At 41.3% G+C, this 23,551-nt stretch overlaps 1 protein-coding gene across 3 annotated transcripts in view; it reads left to right on the forward strand.

Moving 5' to 3' along the window:
* Adamtsl1 (ADAMTS like 1) overlaps window positions 1-23,551 on the forward strand; it is an 883,891-nt gene that overhangs the window by 731,916 nt on the left and 128,424 nt on the right. For all 3 annotated transcript variants that reach the window (XM_029476025.1, XM_021160015.2, XM_029476026.1), the window contains one exon: window positions 12,130-12,259. In XM_029476025.1, the coding sequence (XP_029331885.1) occupies window positions 12,130-12,259 (130 nt within the window). The remainder of the gene's footprint in view (window positions 1-12,129; window positions 12,260-23,551) is intronic.

Genomic DNA, 23,551 nt, shown 5'->3' on the forward strand with positions numbered 1-23,551 from the left:
CAATGTCTTGTTCTCAACGCTCAGTCTTACTTGTCTGCCCCTTATTTTTCCTCGGTGCATTTGGGGTGAAGGGAGACCCCTCTGCAGCACATTCTACCATCCTCGAGAATACAATAGAGTCCCTAAGATTTGTTCAGCTCAGTTTTCCAACTGTAGGAAGGATATTTAAAGCCAACAAACACCATGCATAACAGGAGAGAGGAGAGAGGAGAGAGGAGAGAGGAGAGAGGAGAGGAGAGAGGAGAGAGGAGAGAGAGAGAGAGAGAGAGAGAGAACAAAGGCAGTCCTGCTCATTCTGTAAGAGGAAATTTAGGATGCAGAGAAGCAGGGGGACTGTTTCTATCTCTCACAGCTAGTAATGATAGCACTGGGCCCCAGCCAAGACTTCTGTTTTCTGTCCTCATTCAGTCTTTCTATCATACTAGACCTTGTCTAGGCTCATACAGAATCCCTGAAGCTCTCTCATTGTGAGTATTATTTAGTGGCAAATGTTTACATATATTTTCACCTCATTCCCTTGGGTATATTCCATGATGCTTTAGAAATAACTTCAGTAATGTTGACATTAATGTATTAATGATGGCCAATAACTGCATATATTTATGGAGTAGTGAATGATTTTGATGTATATGTTGAAGGAAGATTAAAACCGAGCTAATTAATCCCTTCCGTGATTCTTGAGGGAGGCCTCGAAGTGTGTGTGGTTTCATTAATCTGTGTGGGCATGTATAGAGAAACCAGGAGCTGATGTCAGAAGTCTTCCTGAATTACTTCTCCACCATGTGTTTGAGACAGTCTCTCCCAGAACCAGGAGCAGGCTGCTTCAGCTAGACTGGCTGACCAGCAGGTGCCTGGGATCCACTGTCTCTGCACCCCAGTGTTGTGATCACCAGCACACACTGCCAAGCTCAGTCTTTTAGTGCATGCTATTGATCTAAACTTGTTTACAGAAGCTTAGACTGAGTCATCTGCCCAGCCCCTCCAGGGATCCTCTACTTAGAGTGTTATGAGAAGGAATGTGCTAGGAAAATCAATTAATTCTATGCCACCCCAATGTGAATACATTATTAAACGGGGATTGCAACTATTGAACACATTAGTCCCAAAAGAGGTTTTGACAGGTGACAGAGTACAGATGGATTCTTCACTAAAATATTAGTGTTAAGGTTCCACGTGCCCAACAAAGATTTTACTTAACCATGTGGGGGTGAGGGGCAGTGAGGTGAAGGAATAGTCAAATAGTTTCCCCAAACTGTTTTCAAAAGCATGGCATTTGGGAAACTCTTTTAAAAGCATCTTTTGTTCTGGTTGAGAATGTAAGACTAAATGTGCTCGCATTGTCCATTCACATGGGGTAGAGAGGGAATGACTGCTACTATCAAAGAATGTGCTTGTCTCTAGCCACTCTTTTTAAACATTTAATAGTTCTGACCTCAGGGTTCTTGTTTGTTTGCACATCTTCCAGTTTCAAGCCCTGGAATTGTTGGAGTGTTTTAACGGAGAGCCCTGGTGTTTTAAAACTCAAAATGCTTCCAAATGGCTCTAGGAGAGAGCTTCCTGGAACTCAGCTAATGTGCTGTACTTAGTTGGTGTGGTTCCCTGTCTTTGAGGGTGTCCTCTCTTTCATGCCTAATGAGGGAGATGTGTTAAATAAATTTTGCAGATCTCTGGGCTCCTATAGGAGCCAAGAGGTCAGGGGAAAGTCTGGATGTAGTTGGTGGCTACTACTGCTTCTTTTATTTTGTGCTTTGTTTTTAAGACAGGGTATTGCTCTCTAACCCAGGCTGTCCTTGAACTTGTGTAACCTCAGCCCTAGCCTCAAGAGTGTTGATATTCCCCAAGCATGCACCACGATACCCAATAACTTTGTCAAATATAAGGAATGACTCACAGTTTCAATGGTTGTGCTTTTATCTCCATAGTCACCTGAATTGCATTCATGTATACTGTGGTTTCTCGGTTATGGTTCTCAGTTATAAATCAAGCCTGGAATTTTTGAGAAGGTGGAAAAATAGATGTAGTAATAGGATATATAAACATCCAGATATCTTTATCTTTAAGAATCTAACTCTTCTACTGACCAACCAGGAGTTTAAAATTGAATGTTGAAGGTATATATGGAAAATATTAATTTCAAGAATATTCAACGGAAACTGAGAAATAAGGATTAGATGTTTGATATACAATTGATCTCTACCTATAGGAACTGAAAAGTTTTGTATGACATAAATTGTTCTTCATTTATACCCAAGAGAAGACAAAGTTCCTAATATGTCTTAGGTTTTTAACTGTGGACAACTGAGCACAATGTGCCAAGGTAATATATTTACACCTAAAATGTTAGAGTTGAAAATTCCAAAGTGGTGAAAATATGCATGCGTTATGTGTTCCATATGATGCCTATATGCACTGACAAATCTCTTCACTCTACGGGACATATATATGTTTTCAAATCACCATTTGGCAGTGGCTTTTATTGTATTATCAACCTTGATCTTCCACCAAAATAAAGCTCACAAGATTACATATATTTTTAATCACTCTTGCTGAAACCAACTTAAAATGTGCAGTATTAACAAACAGATTTTTAAATCAGTTGGACTTCTAGAGCCAGCCAGGCTAACTTTATTGTTTTTAACAATCTGAAGAGATGAAATTGGAGAGAATAAAGGTAATCTTTCACCTAGAAGTAGTAGTAACCAGAGGAACAAGTTAACTCCAGCTTTCAGCCTGTAGCTGGTTTCTGAGGCTCACAGAGCTGTCATCAAATATCATGCAGCAATCCTACAATTCTGGGAGATATAAGCACAGAAAGTTTCACCTGCTTGAAGAGGAAAGTCCGCAGCCCTGGGAATAGTGTCTTACTATCCCCTACTCACTGTGCTGGGATGTCCTATGAGTGGATTGATGGACAAGGTCCAGAAAGGCCCTTCTGAATCCAAGCAGCACTGAGGAATTAACTTCCTAGATGCCAAAGCAACTTGAAAGTCTAGCTTAGGAAAGAAAAACAGGGAACTGACATCAGCAGACTTTAGGGTGGCATCTTGGATGGGTTGCTAACTTTCCTTCTCACTCCTCTCTTCTCCTTTGGTCAGAAGGGGAGACCCCTTCTGTTGGAATATACTGTGCTAGAACTTAGGCTCTCCATTCCTTTTGCAAGATGGGCTTGAGGCTGCTCAGTGGATAAGAGTGCTTGCTATACAAACATGAGAACCTGAGTTTAGATCCCACTAGCACACAGAAGTTCGGTATGTCTGGGTAAAGGCATGCCTATAATCTCAGAACTGTAGGGTGAGGGGACAGGATTGTTGAGGCTTGCTGACTGACAGCCCAGCTCCAGGCTCAGTGAGAGACCCTGAGACTCAGAGAAATGGGATAGGGACTAATGGAGCAGAACACTCAACATCCTCACATGGCATCTGCATATGCACTAGCAAGCCCAAGTGTGACTATCACACACATACACTAAACTCTCACATATACACAAACATACATGCTATGTATGGGCCCAGGACTCTGTTAGTCCCTCTCCAAAGAGCAGGACCTTAAAGCTGCAGCACTACATTTTTGCCTTCCTCCCAGTGCCAGGAAGAATTGGGAGCATGGAGCCCTTTCCCATTCTTTCCACACTACCCATATCAGTGCAGCACCTCCCTCCATGGTCTTTTCCTCCAGGCAGCCCATCCCTCCCCTTTCAGTCTGTTTCCCTCTGTGTTTAGACTGCCCTGCCCATTAGTTAGTCATTGACATGTTCATCCTAGAAAAATGAACTATGTTGATCACGGGGTTGACCCCGTGTATTTGTGTCTTGGGATCCCCCACCTAAGAACGTCCAGGCAACTGTCCCCATGGCAAATGAGACTTAATACACAGTGTTGCAGAGCCTAGCACATTGTTTTATAATTCCTAAGATTAAAACTTAGTAACTATGGAATGCTTCTTAGTCTTAGCCTGTGGCTACTCCATAGGTGCTTTTGATCTGCTTTGATTAATGCTCTGAAGAAGTAACCGTTGGGCTTTTGAAATCTAAGGGAGATTACTGATGTCCTGCAGAAGCATTGCCTTTTGTGCCCCACTCCTTGCTATCTTGCTTACATTCTCACAAACCTAAAGCAGGTCCTTTTATGTAAAGCACAGGACAAGCTCTCGAGTAACTTACTGCCTCAGAGTTCTTGGAGGTCACCCCAATTTCATAAGGCTTTCCATAGCCAGAATAAAACCCAAATACGTTTTCTAGAATCTCTCAAATGCTATCAAGTAGACAAGTTAGTAGGAAATGTCTTGTTTATTATCAGGTTAGCAGACAAGTATTAGATTTCATCATGGCGTCCTTACACATGCCATTCCCCTCTGCTCTCAATTGCTCCCTTCCCCTCCCTGTCTTTTCCCATCTTCCAGCTACATCCCTTTCCTTCTCCAGCTATTCCGCTTTTCTGTTTGTTTTTCTGTGTTTAACCAATTACTCTACTTCCCACCCTTCTGAAAATCTATTCCTTTCCTTCCTCAATTTGTAACATATTAGTATATAGATTCACATACATAGATACACACATTCATATATACACATACACGTGCAAGAAAGAATGAAAGAGAGAATCCACAAGTATGAAAAAATATATGATATATGTCTTTTGAAGACTGGCTTATTTCATTTAACATAATGATTTCCAGTTACATACATTTTCCCACAGATGCAATGATTTTATTTTTTTATGGCTGTCTAAAATTCCACTGTGTACATGCAATAAATTTTTTAGCTGTTCGTTGATTAATATCCAACTTGGTTCCACTTCCTGGCTATTATGAATAGGGCACTATAAACACAGATATGCAAGTATCTCAGTGACATGTCTAATTTCAGGCTCTGGTTATACTCCCGAGAATGGTCCAGCTAGATAAAGGTTTTGTTTTCAGTGTTTTGAGGAAGTTCCATACTGGTTTCCAAAGTGGCTGCACAAGCTTTCATTCCCACCAGAATGAAATTCTCATCAGCATTCATTCCCATTTGGTTTTAGATGAAGATGAGAGATATTTTGATTGGAGCAAGATAGAATCTTAAAGCAGTTCTAGTTTACATTTCTAATGGCTAAGGATATTTAATATTGTTCTGGTACTTATTGGACACTTTCTTCTTCTTCTTCTTCTTCTTCTTCTTCTTCTTCTTCTTCTTCTTCTTCTTCTTCTTCTTCTTCTTCTTCCTCTTCCTCTTCCTCTTCCTCTTCTTCTTCCTCTTCTTCTTCCTCTTCTTCTTCCTCTTCTTCTTCCTCTTCTTCCTCCTCCTCCTCTCCTTCTTCTCCTTATTCTTCTCCTCCTCCTCCTCTTTCCTTCCTTTCTCCTTCCTTCCTCCTTCCTCTTCCTCTTCTTCATTCCCCTCTTCTTCTTTTCTCATCTGTCTTTTTATCCTTTTTAGATGTGTGTGGTGTTTGATGTGTAGATATGTGTGGATGCTTGTATGCTGTGGATGTCAGAAGATGAGTTTGGGAGTTGGTTCTTACTTTCCATCTTGTTTCTGCCTCTTTGTCATGCAATCAACTGTCTTGCAAGCTTCCAGCAAGTCTCCTCTCCACCTCCCATCTCAATATAGGAACAGTGGGATTACAGATGCATGCTGCTGCCTCTGGCTTTTTCCATGGTCCCAGGGACCTGAACTTGAGTTATCAGACCTTCATGGCAAGCACTTTTAAGAACTGAGCTATCTCTCTAGCCATCTATTTCTTCTATTGAGAACTACCCATTCAGTTCATTGGCTCATTTGTTGATAGGAGTTTGTTTGTGTGTGTGTTTAATTTTTGCAATTCTCTGTTTATCATTATTAATCCCTGCCTGGTACATAGTTTTCAAGGATTTGTTTCATTTTCTGTGCTATTGGAAACATGTTCAGAAATTCTTTCTTACACCTATGTCTTGAAGTGCTTCACCTGTAAACTTTTTAGCCCTACATTAAGATTTTGATCCATTTTGAATGATTTTTTTCTACCATGATAATTGAGTTTTCCCCAACACATCTTAAGACACTGTCTTTTCTCCAACCTATCGTTGTTATACCTTTATTAAAAACCAGGTTTCTATAACTTTGTGGCCTTATTTCTTGGTCCTCTGTTCTATTCTAATGGAATAATGGTCTGGTTTTGGGATAGTATAAAGCTGGCTTTGTTGCTGTATAATTTAAGATTGGGTACTGTAAGACTTTCAGCATTGTTCTTTCTACTACGGAGTCTTTTAGTGATTAGGGCCTCTGGTAGTTGCATATGAAACCTAGAATTGTATTTTGCATTTCTATGGACAATGCCACTTGAATTTTGATGGGAATTGGATTGAATCTGTAAACCATCTTAATACAGCTATTTTTACAATATTAAATCTCTTTATCTATAGATGTATGAAGTCTTTGTGTCTTCTAGGGATTTTACTATGGAGAGAGTGCTCACCTGTTTTGTTAGATGTATTCCTAGTAATTTTACTCCTTGTGAAAGCTGTTGTGAGTGTGACTTAGAAAATCAGCTCTAGCATAACACAGCTCTAGATCCTGCATGCAACAGTAAGCTTGGCTGTTAGTGTTTCCATCACTGTGACATACACCTGAGGGAAACATTTTCAAAGAAGAACAGTTTTACTTTGGCTCACAGTTTAAGGGATAACAGACCATAGTTAGCATCCTTCATTGTCAAATGCCTGAAGTGATGTGGGGCATCATGGCAACAGGACCAGGAGGCATAGAAATTATATTTTTGTCATTGTGGGGAAAGGCTGATGTATTTTTGCAGGGCACACTCCCAGGGACCCACTTTCCTCCCTGCACCTGGCCATTGTACTACGAATCTATCAAAGGTACTCACTGATTAGGAAATTGTGTTGTTGTTTAGACTTTTTTTATTGGATATTTTATTTATTTATATTTCAAATGTTATCCCCTTTCCTGGTTTCCCCTCCAAAAAAACACCCTCCCCCTATACTCTCTCCCTCCCTCTACTCACCAACCCACCCACTCCCACTTCTTGGCCCTGGCATTCTCCCACACTGGGGCATAGAGCCTTCACAGGACCAAGGGCCTCTCCTCCCATTGATGTCTGACTAGGCCATCCTCTGCTACATGTGCAGCTGGAGCCATGAGTCCCACCATGTGTACTCTTTGGTTGGTGGTTTAGTCCCAAGGAGCTCTGGGGGTACTGGTTAGTTCATATTGTTGTTCCTCCTATGGGGTTGCAAACTCCTTCAGCTTCTTAGGTCCTTTCTCTAGCTCCTTCATTGGGGATCCTGTGCTCTGTCCGATGGATGGCTGTGAGCATCCACTTCTGTATTTGTTAGGCACTGGCAGAGTCTCTCAGGAGACAACATTATCAGGCTCCTGTCAGCAAGCACTTGTTGGCATCTACAACAGTGTCTGGGTTTGGTGATTGTATATGGGATGGATCCCCAGGTGGGTCTGTCTCTGAATGGTCATTTCTTCAGTCTGTACTCCACACATTGTCTCTGTAACTCCTTCCATGGGTGGTTTTTTCCCCCTTCTAAGAAGGTTCGAAGAATCCACACTTTTGTCTTCCTTCTTCCTGAGTTTCATGTAGTTTGTGAATTGTATCTTGTTTAGACTTTTGATTCTTACTTTTTGAGATAGGGTTGCCATCTCCTTGCCAGCAGGACCAGGAGAGAGGAAAGAGGTCTCTGTCCCACTGGGGTCTCTCTGGGGCTGAGGGTCATGGCAAGTATCAACCCCCCAAAAGAAACACACTGAGCTGGGAGTCTTGTTGAAGCAGGAACTCAATTTTTTGGCATTAGCCTCTCACTTATATAAGTTCAGAACATAGGAAGGGGGTTTTTTGGTGGGGTAAAATGATGTAGGAGGCAGGGAAGGGTGACAAAGGGTATGGAGTGACTGATAGGGCCAATGGCAAAGCTCTACATCAGCAATAGTGGGGCAGAGGCAGGATCAAACTGGTTTTGCTGAGTCACTCCATAGGGAAGTGACTGAGACAGGTCTCTCTCACAAGGCCACAGAAACTCGAGCCAGGCTCAGGTTGGTCCTTAAGGCCCAAACCAGGGCCAAAATGGGGCCCAACACAGGGTCTCACTCTGTTGCCCACGGTGGCCCAGAATTCATGGTGAACCTTCTATGTAGCAATCTGGCCTCACACCAGCAACAGTCCTCCTGCCTTATCTTCCTGGGTTTAGGGACTACAGGCATAAGCTAGCACACCCAGCAAGGTTTCAAATAATTTTTTTGGTCTTGGTTACGGTGCCATGCATTAAATTGTCACATTTTGACATCAGTAGCTCTAGGCTTGCTGGCATTTTTAAGGTATTTTAACAGCATTGGTAGCAGCTTCAGGATTCAATACTGTTCCCTTCAGCTGGCATCCAAAGCCCTAGTTCATGAGCCTTCAGGGGATATCTCAGATTAAAACCATAACAGTAAGCTGCATGCAGTGGCTTGTCATCATGGCTTTAAGAGTTCTATACCATCCCCTTGGGAAATCACAGATGGAAGCAACAATATCTTGTGATTTGTTTAGTTATGTCGTCATACCATGAATTTGCAGATTTGGAGACCTGCCCACAGTTGGCATTGCATACTATGATAGAATGATTTGAATATCCATAAATCTTAAATGTTTCACATGGATCTGACCATCACAAATTTAAAAAAATTAGAAGTCATAAAATCTTAGGGGGAAAAGAATAAAATGCTGAAACAGCCATGGCAAATACCACAGTCTATTAAGGACATAAACAATATCTTAGATGGAAGGAAACCAATTTGGATTCTGGTTTTACAGTGTCACCTTTTAAATGATGCCCTTGCTTGGTGGCCTAGGTCAATGTAACATCAACTTGGGAAGCATTCTCTTGTTTGAGAGACTCAGAGAAATCAAGGGTAGATAGGAAGAAAATTAACAAGCAGTAGGTATTTATATTCTGTTAGGTATCATTTGGTGAAACAATATGAGAGACAGAGGGCAAGATAGAGAGAACAAGAGAGGAGAGAATGGATATCCATATATCAGCTATAACTATATACAAATCTCTAAGAATAGATCTATATAACTGTATATGGCTAAAAGCAACTTAGCAAGAATGTTGTGTCTCGCCACTTCCCTTTAACTGCATGCTGCTGAAATGATTCCAGACAAATGTCTAGGTTATTTCTGAAGATGTCTAGGGAAGCAGATATGACAGCCTCTTGGTATTTTTTAAGTGTTAATGCTGTCAGTGAGTTCTCAGAGCTTTAGATATACTCAGCTTCACCATTCAGCAACCATGTGACCTCAGGAGTCTTTTCATGCTTTTTAAGCTCCAGTTTCCATTTCTGTAACTAGGGTTTAAATAGTGATTGCCTCATAGAATTGTAGAATGAATGGATGATGTATGCTAAGTACTTAGCTACAGTGCCTGGGCCATAGTAGACATTGTATATATTAGATGTTACAACTCCAGGCAATAGAATAAAATGTCTGTTCAGTGGACTGGTTTAAGTGGTATATGCTCCATGAAAGTCTCCACAGGGTACCCTGTGGAGCAACTTGAGTTATTTACTCAGTAACCTTTGTCAGTCAATGCTCAGAACACTATGCTAACACCATCTAGATTGTGCAGGTGTCTGTGGGGATATTGTTTTCTATGGCTATAGTCACTATGCACTTTATGCATGGTTTCAACTTCTAAAGTTGCCCTAAATCACTGAAGAAATTAAAGAGAATCAAAACAAAGCCAGCAGGGACAGAGTCGTTGGTGTAAAGACACAGGAACAGAGCAGCTTACAGAATTATGGACACTAAAATGTGATGTTATACCCCTCTTTCATGAAAATATCTCTCCTTCGTTAAAATATAATGTTTGGTATTGGGTCTCTTAGGTTCTCTTTTCATTTGTTGCTTTGTTAATAGTTACCCTGTTACTCTGTTCTGCTCCTTCTAACACTAAATTATCATGTTTTCTCATCAGTGGCTTTATAGTCTGGTAGCATTTTCTTAATACTATTTTGCACTAAAATATAATTACACTATTTACCCTGCCCTCCTTTCAACTTCTCTCATGCATCTTCCCTTGATCTGTGTCAGATGCATGGCCTCTGTTTCTTTAACATACAGATACATACACACAAAATATGTATGTGTATATTTATGTGTGTGTGTGTGCATGTGTGTGTGTGTATTCCTAAACATATAAATACAACCTGCTCAGTTGATATAAAGTTACTCATCTGTTTATGATTTCAGGGCTGAATACCACTTGGTATTAATTCTTTGGGGTCTCTTCCTAGGAAAGACTAGCATTCCTTAGTTACTTGTAGTTCCTTGTCTAGGGTTGAGGTCCTGTTAGATTTCCTCGTGTTAGTATGTCTATTGGTGTTGGTCTTATTTGGGTAAAGTTTAGGCATGTTGCTAAGACTTTATGTGTATAGGTTTTCTGATATTTCTGTGACACAATGTCTCAAACTTCCTGTTCTTCTGGGTTTTATAATCTTTTCGACCCCTCTTCACTATGATTCCTCAACCTTAGGTGCAAGTGATGTGTTTCATTTCTTTGATGAGGGGTGAGACCTATACCCGTCTGTGGGTAGAAGGATAAATATTTAGAATGTAGTTAGGAACTATGTGGCACTAATAGGTTCTCTACCAAATCCATCATTTCACTAGCTCCCATTAATTGACTGGGATTTCCAGTATCAGGCATGACTTTACTGTTGGTAAGCAGGTCTTCAGTCCAGTTAGAGAGGTTTTGGTTGCCATCATGGCACATGTACTATTATTGCACTCCTAGGGTTGCCATGCTTATGCTGATCATTGTTTAGTTCATGGGCATCGTGGCGGAGGAGGATTATCTATTACATCCCTCCCTTTGAAGCTTACATACTGCCTTCTGTTTCCATGAAAACCAGTCCTCAGGGAGGAGGTTTCATATCAGAACCAGCTGAGATCATCTCAGTCATGTGTCCAAAGAACATGTTGTTCTCGACGTCTAGGAAGCAAGCAAGTACAACAGCAATAGCCTATGTTTAGGGAATCTCTTGGACAACCCTGACCAACAATTCAAAATGGGGTTTCTCATGCCTGGTGTTTGAGGTTTTGTAAATATTCTATGAACACTTAGGAAAGCATTGTCAGCCCAGATGAGAAATTCTCATTTAAACCATGTGTGTGTTATGTAATTTTAGGTAGATATTAATAATTCTTTGATTGTTTTTCAGATATCAATATTATTTTACTCTCCTTTTTCCATATTAATCTCCCACTTCCTAATTAAATCCCCCCATTTTCCATGTCCTCCTTAAATTACTTGTGCCCTGATGTGCCCCTTCAATTTCTCCCCCATTCCCCTATGCTGGCAATGATCCCTGTCCTGGTTCAACAGTTACTCCAGGTTATAGACTCACATTTGAAGATTTGATAGTATGAACTTCAGATGAGAGAGGACACATTATGTTTGTTTCTAGGTCTAGGTTACTTCAATCAATATGATCTTTTCTAGTTTTATCCATTTGCCTGCAAGATTCATGATACTCTTTACAACTGAACAGCATTCCATTCTGTATGCGTACCACATTTTCATTATTCATTCATCAGTTCAGGACATTGAGGTTGTGCCCATTCCCTGGATATTATAAATAAAGGAGCAGTGAGTAAGGCTGATCTAGCAAGAATCTGTGAACTGGGATGCTGAGTCCTCTAGCATATGCTAAGGAGTGGTAGAGCTGGGTCATGGGGGAAATTTATTTTTTTTAGTATTTTCAACACTAATTGCAAGAGTTGCTGGACTGCCTGGTAGCATTGTTAAAGCATTTCTGCCACCTATGTTTTCAGAAAGTTGCTCTTCTCAACAGATACACCAAGAGGCCACAGACTCATGAATTCCTCCTTTCTGGTGGAATAATTACTTTTATGGAGTTGTGGTGCCTGAGTACAAACCCAGAGCTTTGTTCATGCTGAGAAATCACCCAACCACTGAGCTACACTCCTAGCCCTAGATCAAGTGATGTTTAACAAGACTGGCAGCGCTGTGCTTCAAACCATAGCCTCTAATGTGGAATGAGTGTCCCCACCGATTAGAGACCTCCCACCAGCTGCCTGTCTACACTTCGTCACCCCAGCACAGACCCACTCTGCACTCTGGCCTGACAGTGTGATTTGTACACAGGTGTCCAGGAGGCTGTGGTAAGCTGCCTGAACAAACAGACCCGGGAGCTCGCTGATGAGAACCTGTGTGTGACCAGCCGACGGCCCCCGCAGCTCCTGAAATCCTGTAACCTGGATCCCTGCCCAGCAAGGTAAGGGATGTGTCGCTGCCCCTGCCAACCAGGAGCATGTGCTGAACTGGGTGCATCTCTCTCTGGGTAACAGAGGGACGCTTATTGTTACCCAGTGTTTTGAAAACCAATTAGCGTCAGTTCAAACTTCTAGTCAAATCCACTTAAATTTAATTGAAAGCAGGGCCCTGGAATTCTATCCCAATCAATGGTCATATAGTCCAGAGGCTCCATGCACTGAGCAAATTTATGGCGTGGATGTTATGTGCATGTAGCACTCTGTTGCTTTCTGCTAAAGTGAAAATGACCTGACCACAGACTTCATGATCTATGCTACATTTTAGCCCGTATGCCAAAGCCTTGAACCATAGTAATAAACTGGCTTTCAAATCACAGAGTATAAGGTACTGAAGCGTCTGGGTGGTATAATTGACCCACTGTGAAATCTGTGTGCACACAGCATACAGATTCACTCTAGCATGCTTGGGGGGGGGTTGGGCATGTGTGTATCATTCTACATGCATAAAATCAATTAGAGCATTTCATTGTTCAGCCTTGCCTGTGTCTCATTATCGCCCAACCTTGAGTCTTTGCTAATCAATCCAATCACTGCTTTGGTCCATATGATTTTATGGTGTCTCAGGAAATTTGCCTTTTAGATACTTTTTTGGAGCAAATCCCCTATACAATTCTGGTTTGGATGAGATATGTTTGAGGAACTAAAGCCAGACTCGCAAATCTACATCTGCATCGAGGAATGCTATTGGATAAGATCATGTCCTAGAGAGGAAAGGGATTGTGCTTCTGAATAGCTCTCATTTCTCTACAAACTATCAGGATGACTATGCTGTTTTCAGGTGCTAACAGTAGCTCGCTGGTAAAGCCAGTGTGCCGAATATCTTCTTTCTCAGCTAGCTTCAGTCGATTCCTTGATTCCTTACTTTTGGACCTGAAAGAAACAGATTCAGGCCTTCTCAAACCATGTGACACAGCTCCATGGTGACTTTCTAGTCACCATAGTTGTTCCAAGTATTGCTCTGCATGCCAAAACTGAGCTTTCCCTTCAAATATGGAAGTGACCTTGGCCAACTGTGCCACATTCTCCAAAGCCGGCCAGGGCTGGGCAGAGAGAAGCTGACAAAGAGTGTGTTAAATCCCAAGCAGGTTCGTAGCTTGACTGCTATGTGCATGTGTCCCTGGGGCAACTAATTCCTCAACTACCTCAGACTCTGCACTGTCGGAGAGTGTGACCCTATGACTTTAGTTAATTAGAAAAGAGTACAAACTCCTCTACTTGGTGACAGTCCCCCATATTAAAAGAAGGCTGCTAGGCACTTGACTAGAAGGTCAACAGGGCTGGGTCTCATCCTACCTGTCACCATTTAGCTATATAGCTTTAGCAAGTTGACTGTTCTGTCTCCCCATCAAGTAAATTACTAGACAAGACAACATGAACTTGCCACGCAAATATCCAGTGATTATTCATGATCCCATAGGCAGAATTTTCACACAGCTATCAGCTCTTCTGTGTGTTGTCAACTACTGTCCTTTATATCCTGCTCATTTGCCATGATTAGGAAATAAGAAGTGTCTTTTTAGCACATTCCAGAGCTATGATGAGCTCAGGCAAGGCCAAGGAGTCAGTGCTTGGATTGGGAGAAAATTGCTGGCATGTGTATCCACTGAATCTATTCTTTCTCTGAATAGATTCAGAAAATGTTATTATAATTATTTATATTATTACTATTATTAAAAATATGATATACGTATACTTGCTATTCTCAAAGGGCTAAGATCAATTTAGATAAGCATAATTAAACCTGCTATTTGTCATTGATTCTCCTGTGGACTATTTTGGGATACTTTCAGAGCAGCCCTCTCTTCCCGATCCCTGTGGAGTAAGATGTGTACACATTTGTTTGGTACAGATGTACCCATGTGTCCTTCTCCTCTGTATTGGTCCAGCCAGAGGTCATTTAGATCTTCAGTTTACCATTCTTTAACAAGCTTCTGTGTTCCCTGTGTGCTTTGATCCATCTTATGCTGGATTCAAACGTTCTACACTGTCTTTTATGCTCTTGGCCTTTGCTGAAATCCACATGCTTTTTTGAAAACAAAGCAAAACAAAACACAGCATTCCTATGCAACATAGAGAAATGCTTCATGTCCTCACTCTTGGTGTCCGTGAAGAGATTTTGGGTTAAGATATGCCTCCCTCCTAGGGGAGTTGTCAATGCTGATGACCGCCAGTGAGGAAGCAGCCAGTCTCACCTATGCAGGGACTAATGCTGTAGCATTCAGTGCACCAAAGGCCTCTGTCTTTCTACAGCAGCTTCTGAGTCCCACATGTGGCCCTTCTGGTTTCTTCTGGGTGAAATTGAGTTTGTATCAGAAGCACATGTCTGACTTTTGCCAGTGTTCCCACATGCAGCTTGCAGGCCTGGTCACTCATGGCAGGGGAGGCACATTCTGGGCTGGAAGGACCTTTTCCAGCTTTTGTGGATATTTCTGAGTATATATGTGTGCATGTACACAATGCTTATCTTCTTAAAATAACTGTTTAAAAAACAGTAGTTTGTATTGAAGGGGCTAGATTTTGCTCTCAGCTTTATGTTTTGATCTCTCTCATTCTCTCTCTCTCTCTCTCTCTCTCTCTCTCTCTCTCTCTCTCTCTCTCTCTCTCCATATCTAGGAAACAACAGGTGGCAGGTGATTGTTCACCTGGAGGCCATGTTTGTAATTAGCAAGGTTTAGGACATGCTGTGAATGGGAGCCCAAAGGCATCACTGCTATTTCTAGCCTCTTTAACCCTCTCTTCCAGGTGATGTGTAAAATGGCATCATTAGGCTCCTTTTCATAAACTCAAGGCCTTAATTGTCAAACAAAAATATAAATGTAATTATAGCATTTATGTTATCACTTGTATGCAGAAAAGTGTACTTAAAGTAAAGAAGGATATAAAGGTAAGCTTTGGTGGAAGGGACAGGGACAAAGAGGTTGAGTGGTTGTTAGCAATGGCCAATGGAAAGGTTGGTTCTGGGAGGGCAGGGATCAGACTGCGGAGGATACATATTTGTTCCTTTTCAATCTTCCCTAAAATTGGCCATAAAACATTGCTTATCAACCATCAGTGAGAGCTTTCTTCAAAGTTGATAGGAAAGGAGTTATTATCCTAGACAAGGAAACTCTTTTGTGCGCATTTAATACTAAGCAATTTGAGTCTCAGAGGCTGTATCCTCTTCCCCAGTGTGCCATCAGTGAGTGTGGTTGGCTCCGAGAAGATTTTAAAAAGAAGCCAAGAGCCATTGTGGGGAAAGAAATTAATCTCTGTTACCAGTTTATTAAAAACCAAAACTTTCTGGGCATTCTGATTATCTAAGTAGCTCATGAAGAGACCTATCCTTTAAAACTCAAGGGAATATCAAGGGAGAGAAGGTATAAAGATGGGAAGAGCCAGAGGGTCAAAATGAGATAGTGTCTTTGACGATTTGATGCATATCAGGGATGCTGCCATCATGAACTCTCAACAGTATAGTTGCCTGCACATGACCTGCACAGTGACCAAACAACATGCCACTGTGTATGGGAGAAAAGTTTGTAAGGCTTTACCTCTGGGTGAGAAACTACAGGCAATCAATAGAAGTTGATGGGGAGAGAATCCGTTTTCTCTAGGGATGAACCCCTAAGAGGTTTTTCAATCCTAAGTGGTCAATTCTAAACACATGTACATTCAAGCAACACTAAGTAGGCTCAGTAGATTGTGTGTGTGTGTGTGTGTGTGTGTGTGTGTGTGTGCATATAAAACAATCTAACAATGTTATAGACGAGATCATGAATTCAAGATGAGGTGAAGGGACATGAGAAGAACTGGAGGGGGAAAGAAAGGTAAAATGATGTGATTACAGTGCATTCAGACTGTATTTGTTTTCTTAAAACAAAAGATTTTTTTAAAACTCCTCAAGCACAGCAGTAGTAATCAGGGCAGAAAGGTAACTGCCCCTTGCCCCCCCCCCGCCCCCACCTTTAACCAGCTTAGTCACTTTTCGCTCCCTTTCTTGTCCAGAGAGAGACATGCTGGTAGCTTGGTATATATGCATCAAGACTACCTTTCATGAATTTATATATGTTTGTGAACATACACAAATATACAAGGCTCTGATATTTGTAAACAAGATCTTTCTGCATTTATTGCTCAGAAGGTTCAAGTTTTCACTCAGCCCCACTCATGAGCTATGAAGCTTTCCCATCCCTGAGACATTCAAAAAGATGAGCAAGTAGATGTAGACCTGTGGTCCAAGCCTCTTAGGCCACTTCTCACTAACCTTTGAAGGGCTATCGACATTTTTAGATCTTCATTCTCATCTTTAAAATGGGGAAACATTTTATAATGCTGGGTATAGTGAGTCACGACGACAACTTCAGTACTTAAGGGGCTGAGGCAAGTGGATTGCCATGGAGTTGTGGTAAGCCTGGGCAGCATAGTTCCAGGCCAGCATAGGCTACAGGGTGAGACTCTGTCAATAACAAAAACAATAATAAGATCTGTGCTGGGGTGTAGCTCAGTGTCAGGATGTTTGACCAGCATGTATAAGGCCTTGGGTTCAAATACTCTGTACCCCCAACACACACACACACACGCTCTGCTAGGTATAAAAACACATGTCTAAAGTTCCAGAACTCAGATATCAAATTAGGAGGATTGTGAATACCAGGCCTGCCTAAAATACCTGAGCACCCAAGTCTGCCTCAAAAATTAAAAATTAAAAAACAAAAAAACAAAATCACAATCGTCACCCAGAGAAATACATGGTCATCTTTTAGTTTAGCTGAGAAACAATAGTCATAATTTCCATGAAAGCATGATATTTTAAAATTCAAGACTTAAATTCGATTAGATTTGAGCTAAGTCTTAATAAATAAGTTACTATCTCCCTGGTTTATAATAGCAGTGACATGAGCAGCCAAAGAAAACCAGAAAGCACTACTTTTTAAAAAAAAAATGTATGACTGTTATTAATTATAAGCATTTGATAGCTCCGCCAGTGTGTGTTGAAAAGATTTGGTAAATGTATGTGGAGGAGGGGAACGAAGTTAGAAATGAAAGCCAGATGGCTGAAAATGAAGGAAATTCCAGGCAATTTCTGCAGCTTTGTTCTAACATACTTCTTAAACTAAACTTTTATTTCTGTGCAACAGAGAACAGCTGAGTGGTGCCGGGGAGATAAACAGTGGAGGGGGGAGCTCCTAATTCCAGGAATGGTATTCAGTCTCTTCCCTCTCCCTTCCCCACCCTCTGCACTAGCCCTAATCTCTGCTCAGTCCTAGAACCATTCTGAGAACCAACAAGAATCAAAGAAGCTGAAAATCCTTATTTAAAGGAACTGTTAGGGTCACAGAGTCCCCTCTTTAAAAGCAGACCAGAACACCCACTTTATTGTGCACTAACAAGACACTAATGGCACGTGATTTCCAATTTCAACTTTTCTTTTATATTCCCTTAAAAATGGCCAGAGGGAAAGGTGTCGCCTTTTAAGACAGCCGGGTTTTCATTGAGTCGATGGAGCTTTCAAAGCATGGCAGGCACCCTGGTCCTGTTTTAAAGGCTGTTATTTCAACATGCTCTCTGAAGACTGGTTTATCTTCTGCTGCTTCCCTAAAGCTTCCATATGCTGATATGCTGCTTCTCAGCTCTGTCCACACTAACTTTTAAATTCAAAAAGCGAAAACACACCAAAGCTTACCAACATCCACAGACATTAAGTCCAGATTTGGAGGACATGTTCAGATGCCTTTAGAGTAATAAACTCTTACTATCAGGCAGTCATCTTAATGTCTAGCAGGCTTTTGGTACCAGTTCTCAGAACACAACACCCCATCTTGAAGATGTCACCTGTTAAGGGACAACCTCAAAACAGCAATTGTTCCAAGGGAGCTTGAGGCCTCAGGGCGGATTCTTCCTGGAGGAGCTAGAGCCCATGCTGAATGATGAAGCATAAAAGCAGGATTTATCCAGGCAAAGGAAAGAGAACATTTTTTCAGATGAAAGGAAAGGACAAGAAGTAGGTGCCATAAAGAACAGGCAGAGGCCACACCCATGGAGGCCTCTGGTCCTAAAGCTGCTTAGACTGTATTTCCTACAGTAAGTGGAGCTCAACAAAGAAGCTTAAACAAGGTCATAAAAGGGCCAGTCTTTCTTGGATAAAGATGACCCATGCTGACCACCCAAGCCAATAAAACAGTGATGGCTAGCTTTTATTACCTACCACCTATGTATCGCAATTGTTTCTCATGTAGAATCAGAAATCGTCTGTGTAATATTTTCATTGACAAAATGCAATGCAAATGTCTGCATTTTGTTTGCCCCCTCCAGTAACCCAGTATGTGCTGACTGAGCCTGTCAACTTGTCAGGATAATGGTGCCACAGGTAAGGGGATCAAAAAGGAAGTCAAGATCAAGCTAGCTAGTGTTACTTGATCACTGAGGCTCTCCCCATACTACCATCCTGAGATCCTTTGAAAATAAGGATTATATTTCCTATAAAATAAAAGGTTTGCAAATAAGAAAGAAAATATGCATAAGTTCTTTTAGAAAAAAAAAAAACCCAGAATCAAATTTAACACAGAGAAACATCTCTGCACAAAACAGAAACTGGCTTCCATGATAAAGAACCAGACGGAGACTGTGATTTCACTTTTCATATGAAGCACTTAGGCCTGGCATTCAGAACTTGAGGACAGCTATAGACTGAAATGGTAAATGTTTTCACCATATCTTGATTACATTTGTATGTGTGCAAAGACTATAAAACACCCGCATCCCTCTACTTAGAAGTTTATGATACCCTTAAAGATAATCAGAATTTCTCTTTGTTCAGTCTCTATTAACTAAGTATTTATTGACTGTTTCCTGTGCCAGGCATTGTGCTGTGGTTATAGTCATGGACAAAATTTGCTTTGTTCTCTGAAGCTGGGAATGCCAGTTCTTAGAGATGATCAAGGCCTGACTATCTGTTCGTTTGTTTGAGTTTTTGTTTTGTTTTGCTTTGGTGCTTGAATTCTATCTGGGGCCTCAATCATACCATCATGCTTGGTACAACTGAGTTAGCCTCAGATGCACATATTTGAAATCCTGATGTCATGATGAAACATTGGGGATTTTATAGTTCAGAAATCCTACTTCTTACAAAGCAGTTAACAGAACTGAAGCAGCACCTTCAAAGGGAAAACAATTTTTTGGCTTTCCCTACCATCAACTTAGAAAGTCCTGGAGTTAATGGCACTCAAAGATTTGTCCAAGGCTTTTTGACAATATTTGAAACTGTAACAATATTGAAATTTAAGGAATCCTCAAATTTAAGATACTTAAATGCTTTCTTTTATAAGAGTTGTCTTGATCATGGTGTCTCTTTACAGCAATATAACAGTGACTAAGACAAACACCAAGAGGAGACTTAGCAATGCTAAATGTTCTGCATCAGAAAAGGGAAGATCCCTTAAAATGAGAAAAAAGGATGGGGCTTTTGTTTTCCTCATGGCCTGAGGATGCTACTTCAGTTCCTGTATGTCTCAGTCCCCCTACCTCTCAAAGATAATCATTCGGGGGGGGGGGGGGGTGGCATTGTAAGATAAACATATGAAGCATTCAGCTGACCTCTACAGCACTCAGGGAAACAAGGAACTTCCCAGTCCCTAAGCCTTATGGTCTAAGACCTTGTGTTTATTTTTCCTACGCATAGTAGTTTTCCCCAAAACTTCTTAACCAAGTAATGATAGAAGCAGTTAAGGGAATCTATGGATAGAATATCCCATAACCTATGGAGGCCATTTTTATTCAAACCACCACAGTGTTTGGCCTGAATAGAAATCCAATAACCTGTATTTTAAGTACCTTAATGAGGTGAAGAAATGGGAGCAGAGAAGACAGAGAATTCAGTGTCCCTGGTTTAGGCACTGTTTTATTGCTGTAAAGGACAACAGGACCAAGGCAACTCTTTAAAAAAGAATGGAGGTAAGGGGCATTTTATTGGGAGGTTGCTTACAGTTTCAGAGTTAGTCCATTCTTATCATGTGGTACTGGAGCAATAAATGAGAGCTACATTCTGATCCACAGGCAGAGAGAGAGAGAGAGAGAGAGAGAGAGAGAGAGAGAGAGAGAGAGAAAGACGGAGATAGACAGAGAAAGAAAGAGACACAGAGAGAAATAAAGTAAACAGAGAGACAGAGACAAAGAAAGAGGCAGAAAGAGACAGAAAGACAAAGACAGAGAGAAACAGAGACAGAAAGAGAAAGAAAAGGAGACAGAGACAAAGAGAGAGAGAGACAGAAAGAGACAAAGACAGAGAGAGACAGAGAAAGAAAAAGAGAGACAGAGAGAGATAAAAGGAGACAGAGACAAAGAGAGAGACAGACAGAAAGAGACAGAGAAAGACAGAGAGAAAGAGAGTAGGCCTTGCTTTGAAACCTCAAAGCCTGCCCCCAGTGAAGCACTTCCTCTAACAAGGCCATACCTCTTAATCCTTCTAATCCTATCAAAGAGTTTCACTCCCTCATGACTAAGCATTCTTATATATAAGTCTATAGAGCCATTCTTACTCAGATCAAACCACCAGAAGCCCAGAACAGAGTAAGGTCTTAGGAACTACAGCAAAGGGGGTAAGGAGTCCCTTTTGGCAAATAAGCTGACAGCAGAGAATAAGCAATGTTGTCCTGACAGAGGGTCCTGTGAGAAATCAGAACAAAATGAGGGTTGTATAAACTGTGGTATTCCTAGGTAGTTGCCTCCACAAACACATATGGAAGGAAATAAGGAAGGTAGAAAGAAAAAGAAAACAGAGCAGAGCAGGAGAACAAGGAAAATCCAACTGTGGCAGAGCCAATAGCCTGAGCCCACCTCTGAGTGAGATACAGTTCTCTAATGCGTTCATCCGCTTGGTGCACTCAATACACCAGACATGGTGTCTTAGTTACTCTTTTGTGTCTGTGAGGAAATTATCATGACCAAAAGCAACTTTTTAACAAGCTTGTTTGGGTTTATGATTCCATAAAAGCAGAGAAGGCATTTCTGTCAGCAGGAAACTGCCTGAGCACACCTTTATTCACATCACCGGAAGGACAGAGGGAAAACAGGAAGTGGGGTGAGGCTATCAACCTTACAGCCCAATGCCAGTAATGCAATTCCTCCACTATAGTAGCACCTCCTAAATGTTCTATACTCTCTCCAAATACTGTCACCAACTAAGAAATGAGTGCTTAAATACATGAGTCAGTGGGGCTCATTAAAGCCACCACATCAGACGTGGTGCCAGTTTCTTAATATATGCTATCGTATGCAATTTCTCCATAAATTTACAATGGTCCTATTCTTATCCTACCTTTAGATATGAGCTAAATAAGTCTTTAGTGTAGTGGTTCAACCTTCCTAATGCTGCGACCCTTTAATATAGTTCTTCATGCTGTGGTAATGTGCAACCATGAAATTATTTCTATTATTATTGCTACTTCATAACTGTAATTTTGCTACTATTATGAATTATAATATAAATATCTGATATGCTGAATATCTGATATTAGAGCCCTAAGGGGGTTGAGGCCCTTATGTTGACAACTATTGCTTTAGAGAGACATATAACTCCCAAATGGTAGGTCCAGATTTGGCACAGGGTATAGGAGGATTGTAGGGAGAGAAAACTGTGGTCAGGATATGATGTATGAGAGAAGAATAAATAAAATTTAAAGAAAAAAGAGCTTGGGGGTCAGTCCTTCCCATTATTGATGATAGATACAGACCTATCCATCAATACAACAGCTATCTTCCCTATTTCAGACACTCCACATAAGCCCAGGAACTACTCAGGGAAAAGTATCAACATTCGCCTGTAGCCCACGACCCAGTAAAGATCACAAACAAGTCACAAGGTTTTCTTTCCTGATCTCACGCTTTGCATTGGAGGACAGGGCAAGCTCCTGAAGACGGCGTGTGCCGAATGGGATAGAGTCGAAACTTCAGAGCCAACACTTCTCAGGGCAAAGCCAAACCCTTAGGAAATGATGCGTGTAAAAAGAGCTCAAATAGACCTAAGTGAATCCCCTAAAACCCAATGCTGACTCATTAAGCATAGAACTCTTTTCCCTTAAAAGAAAAAAGAAAAAGAAATCCTGAGTCATGAAGAAAGATGCAGCCTAGGCTGACTGTCCTGCAAGATGCTGTGGACTGTCTTGGTGCTTTGAAGTTTTCTTCTGCTGTCACAACCAACCATTGCCCCGGTGTGTGCTGAACTGATGTCTGTTAAAGAAGTCTCACCACCTTCTGAGCATGTGCATGCATGATGTCTGTCTGTCTGTCTGTCTGTCTGTCTGTCTCTCTCTCTCTCTCTCTCTTTCTCTCCCCTCTTCACAAAACTGGGTTCCTGCCTCCTCCCCTATGCCATTCTTTTTAATACTTTCCTGTGCCTCCTTCTTCTCTCCCCCAGAGGCTGATTTTCAGCCACTTTGCCTCCTAACTATCCAGATTCCTAGCTGGCTCATTTCTACCTATCTACAAAGTGCATTATTCCAGTTTCTTTCACCCTCCCCTCCCCATGCATTCAGTTCAATTCAACTAAATAATAATAGTATAATAATAATAATAATGCAAAACTGCTTAAGCTGACAAGCTATGATGTGTATTTCTCACCTCAAGCTTACTCCAGTCTTGAGAGTATGGTATGGGTTTGCACAGATTAGGGTTAAGGTTCAGTGCATATGAATTCGCCAGCTGCTTGGCTGCAGAGAGCTTGTGTAACTTCAGAGCTCATTTTCTTCCTCTTTAACCTCAAAAGGGCCGTTGTGAGGATATGAACCTTAAGTGCTCGGTGCAGTGCCTAGCATATATTAAGTTAACAGGTATTAAATCGGGATTTCATGGGAGGCAGGTTTATATATCTCTATAAGGAGCAGTCCCTATTTAGAGGAAGTAGGCAATTTTGGTGGACTTCACAAAATTGCAGCTCTTGAGAATGTCTGATCCAAAAGTATCCCCCAATTAACTCTAGCCCTTGGAGGGTAGCAATTTTCTGCTGACTAAAGGGAAACCCAGCTTAGTTCAGTGAACACTATTTTTTTTTTAATTCTCGCTCTGCTATTGGCTCTAGATATATATATAAAAAAATTAGTGTGGGACATAGATACTGGGACAGGTACTAAAACTGCACTGGGAGACCAGTACACAGACTAGCACCATGCAAGGCTTAAGTGCCACGGGCAGAACATGAGCAGGTAGCATATTGGAGCTGAGCAAAAGGTCTTCTAACTTAGTCTAAGGAAGGATATACCCCA

Source organism: Mus caroli, chromosome 4, assembly GCF_900094665.2.
Source record: "Mus caroli chromosome 4, CAROLI_EIJ_v1.1, whole genome shotgun sequence".
NCBI classification, from domain to species: Eukaryota; Metazoa; Chordata; class Mammalia; order Rodentia; family Muridae; genus Mus; species Mus caroli.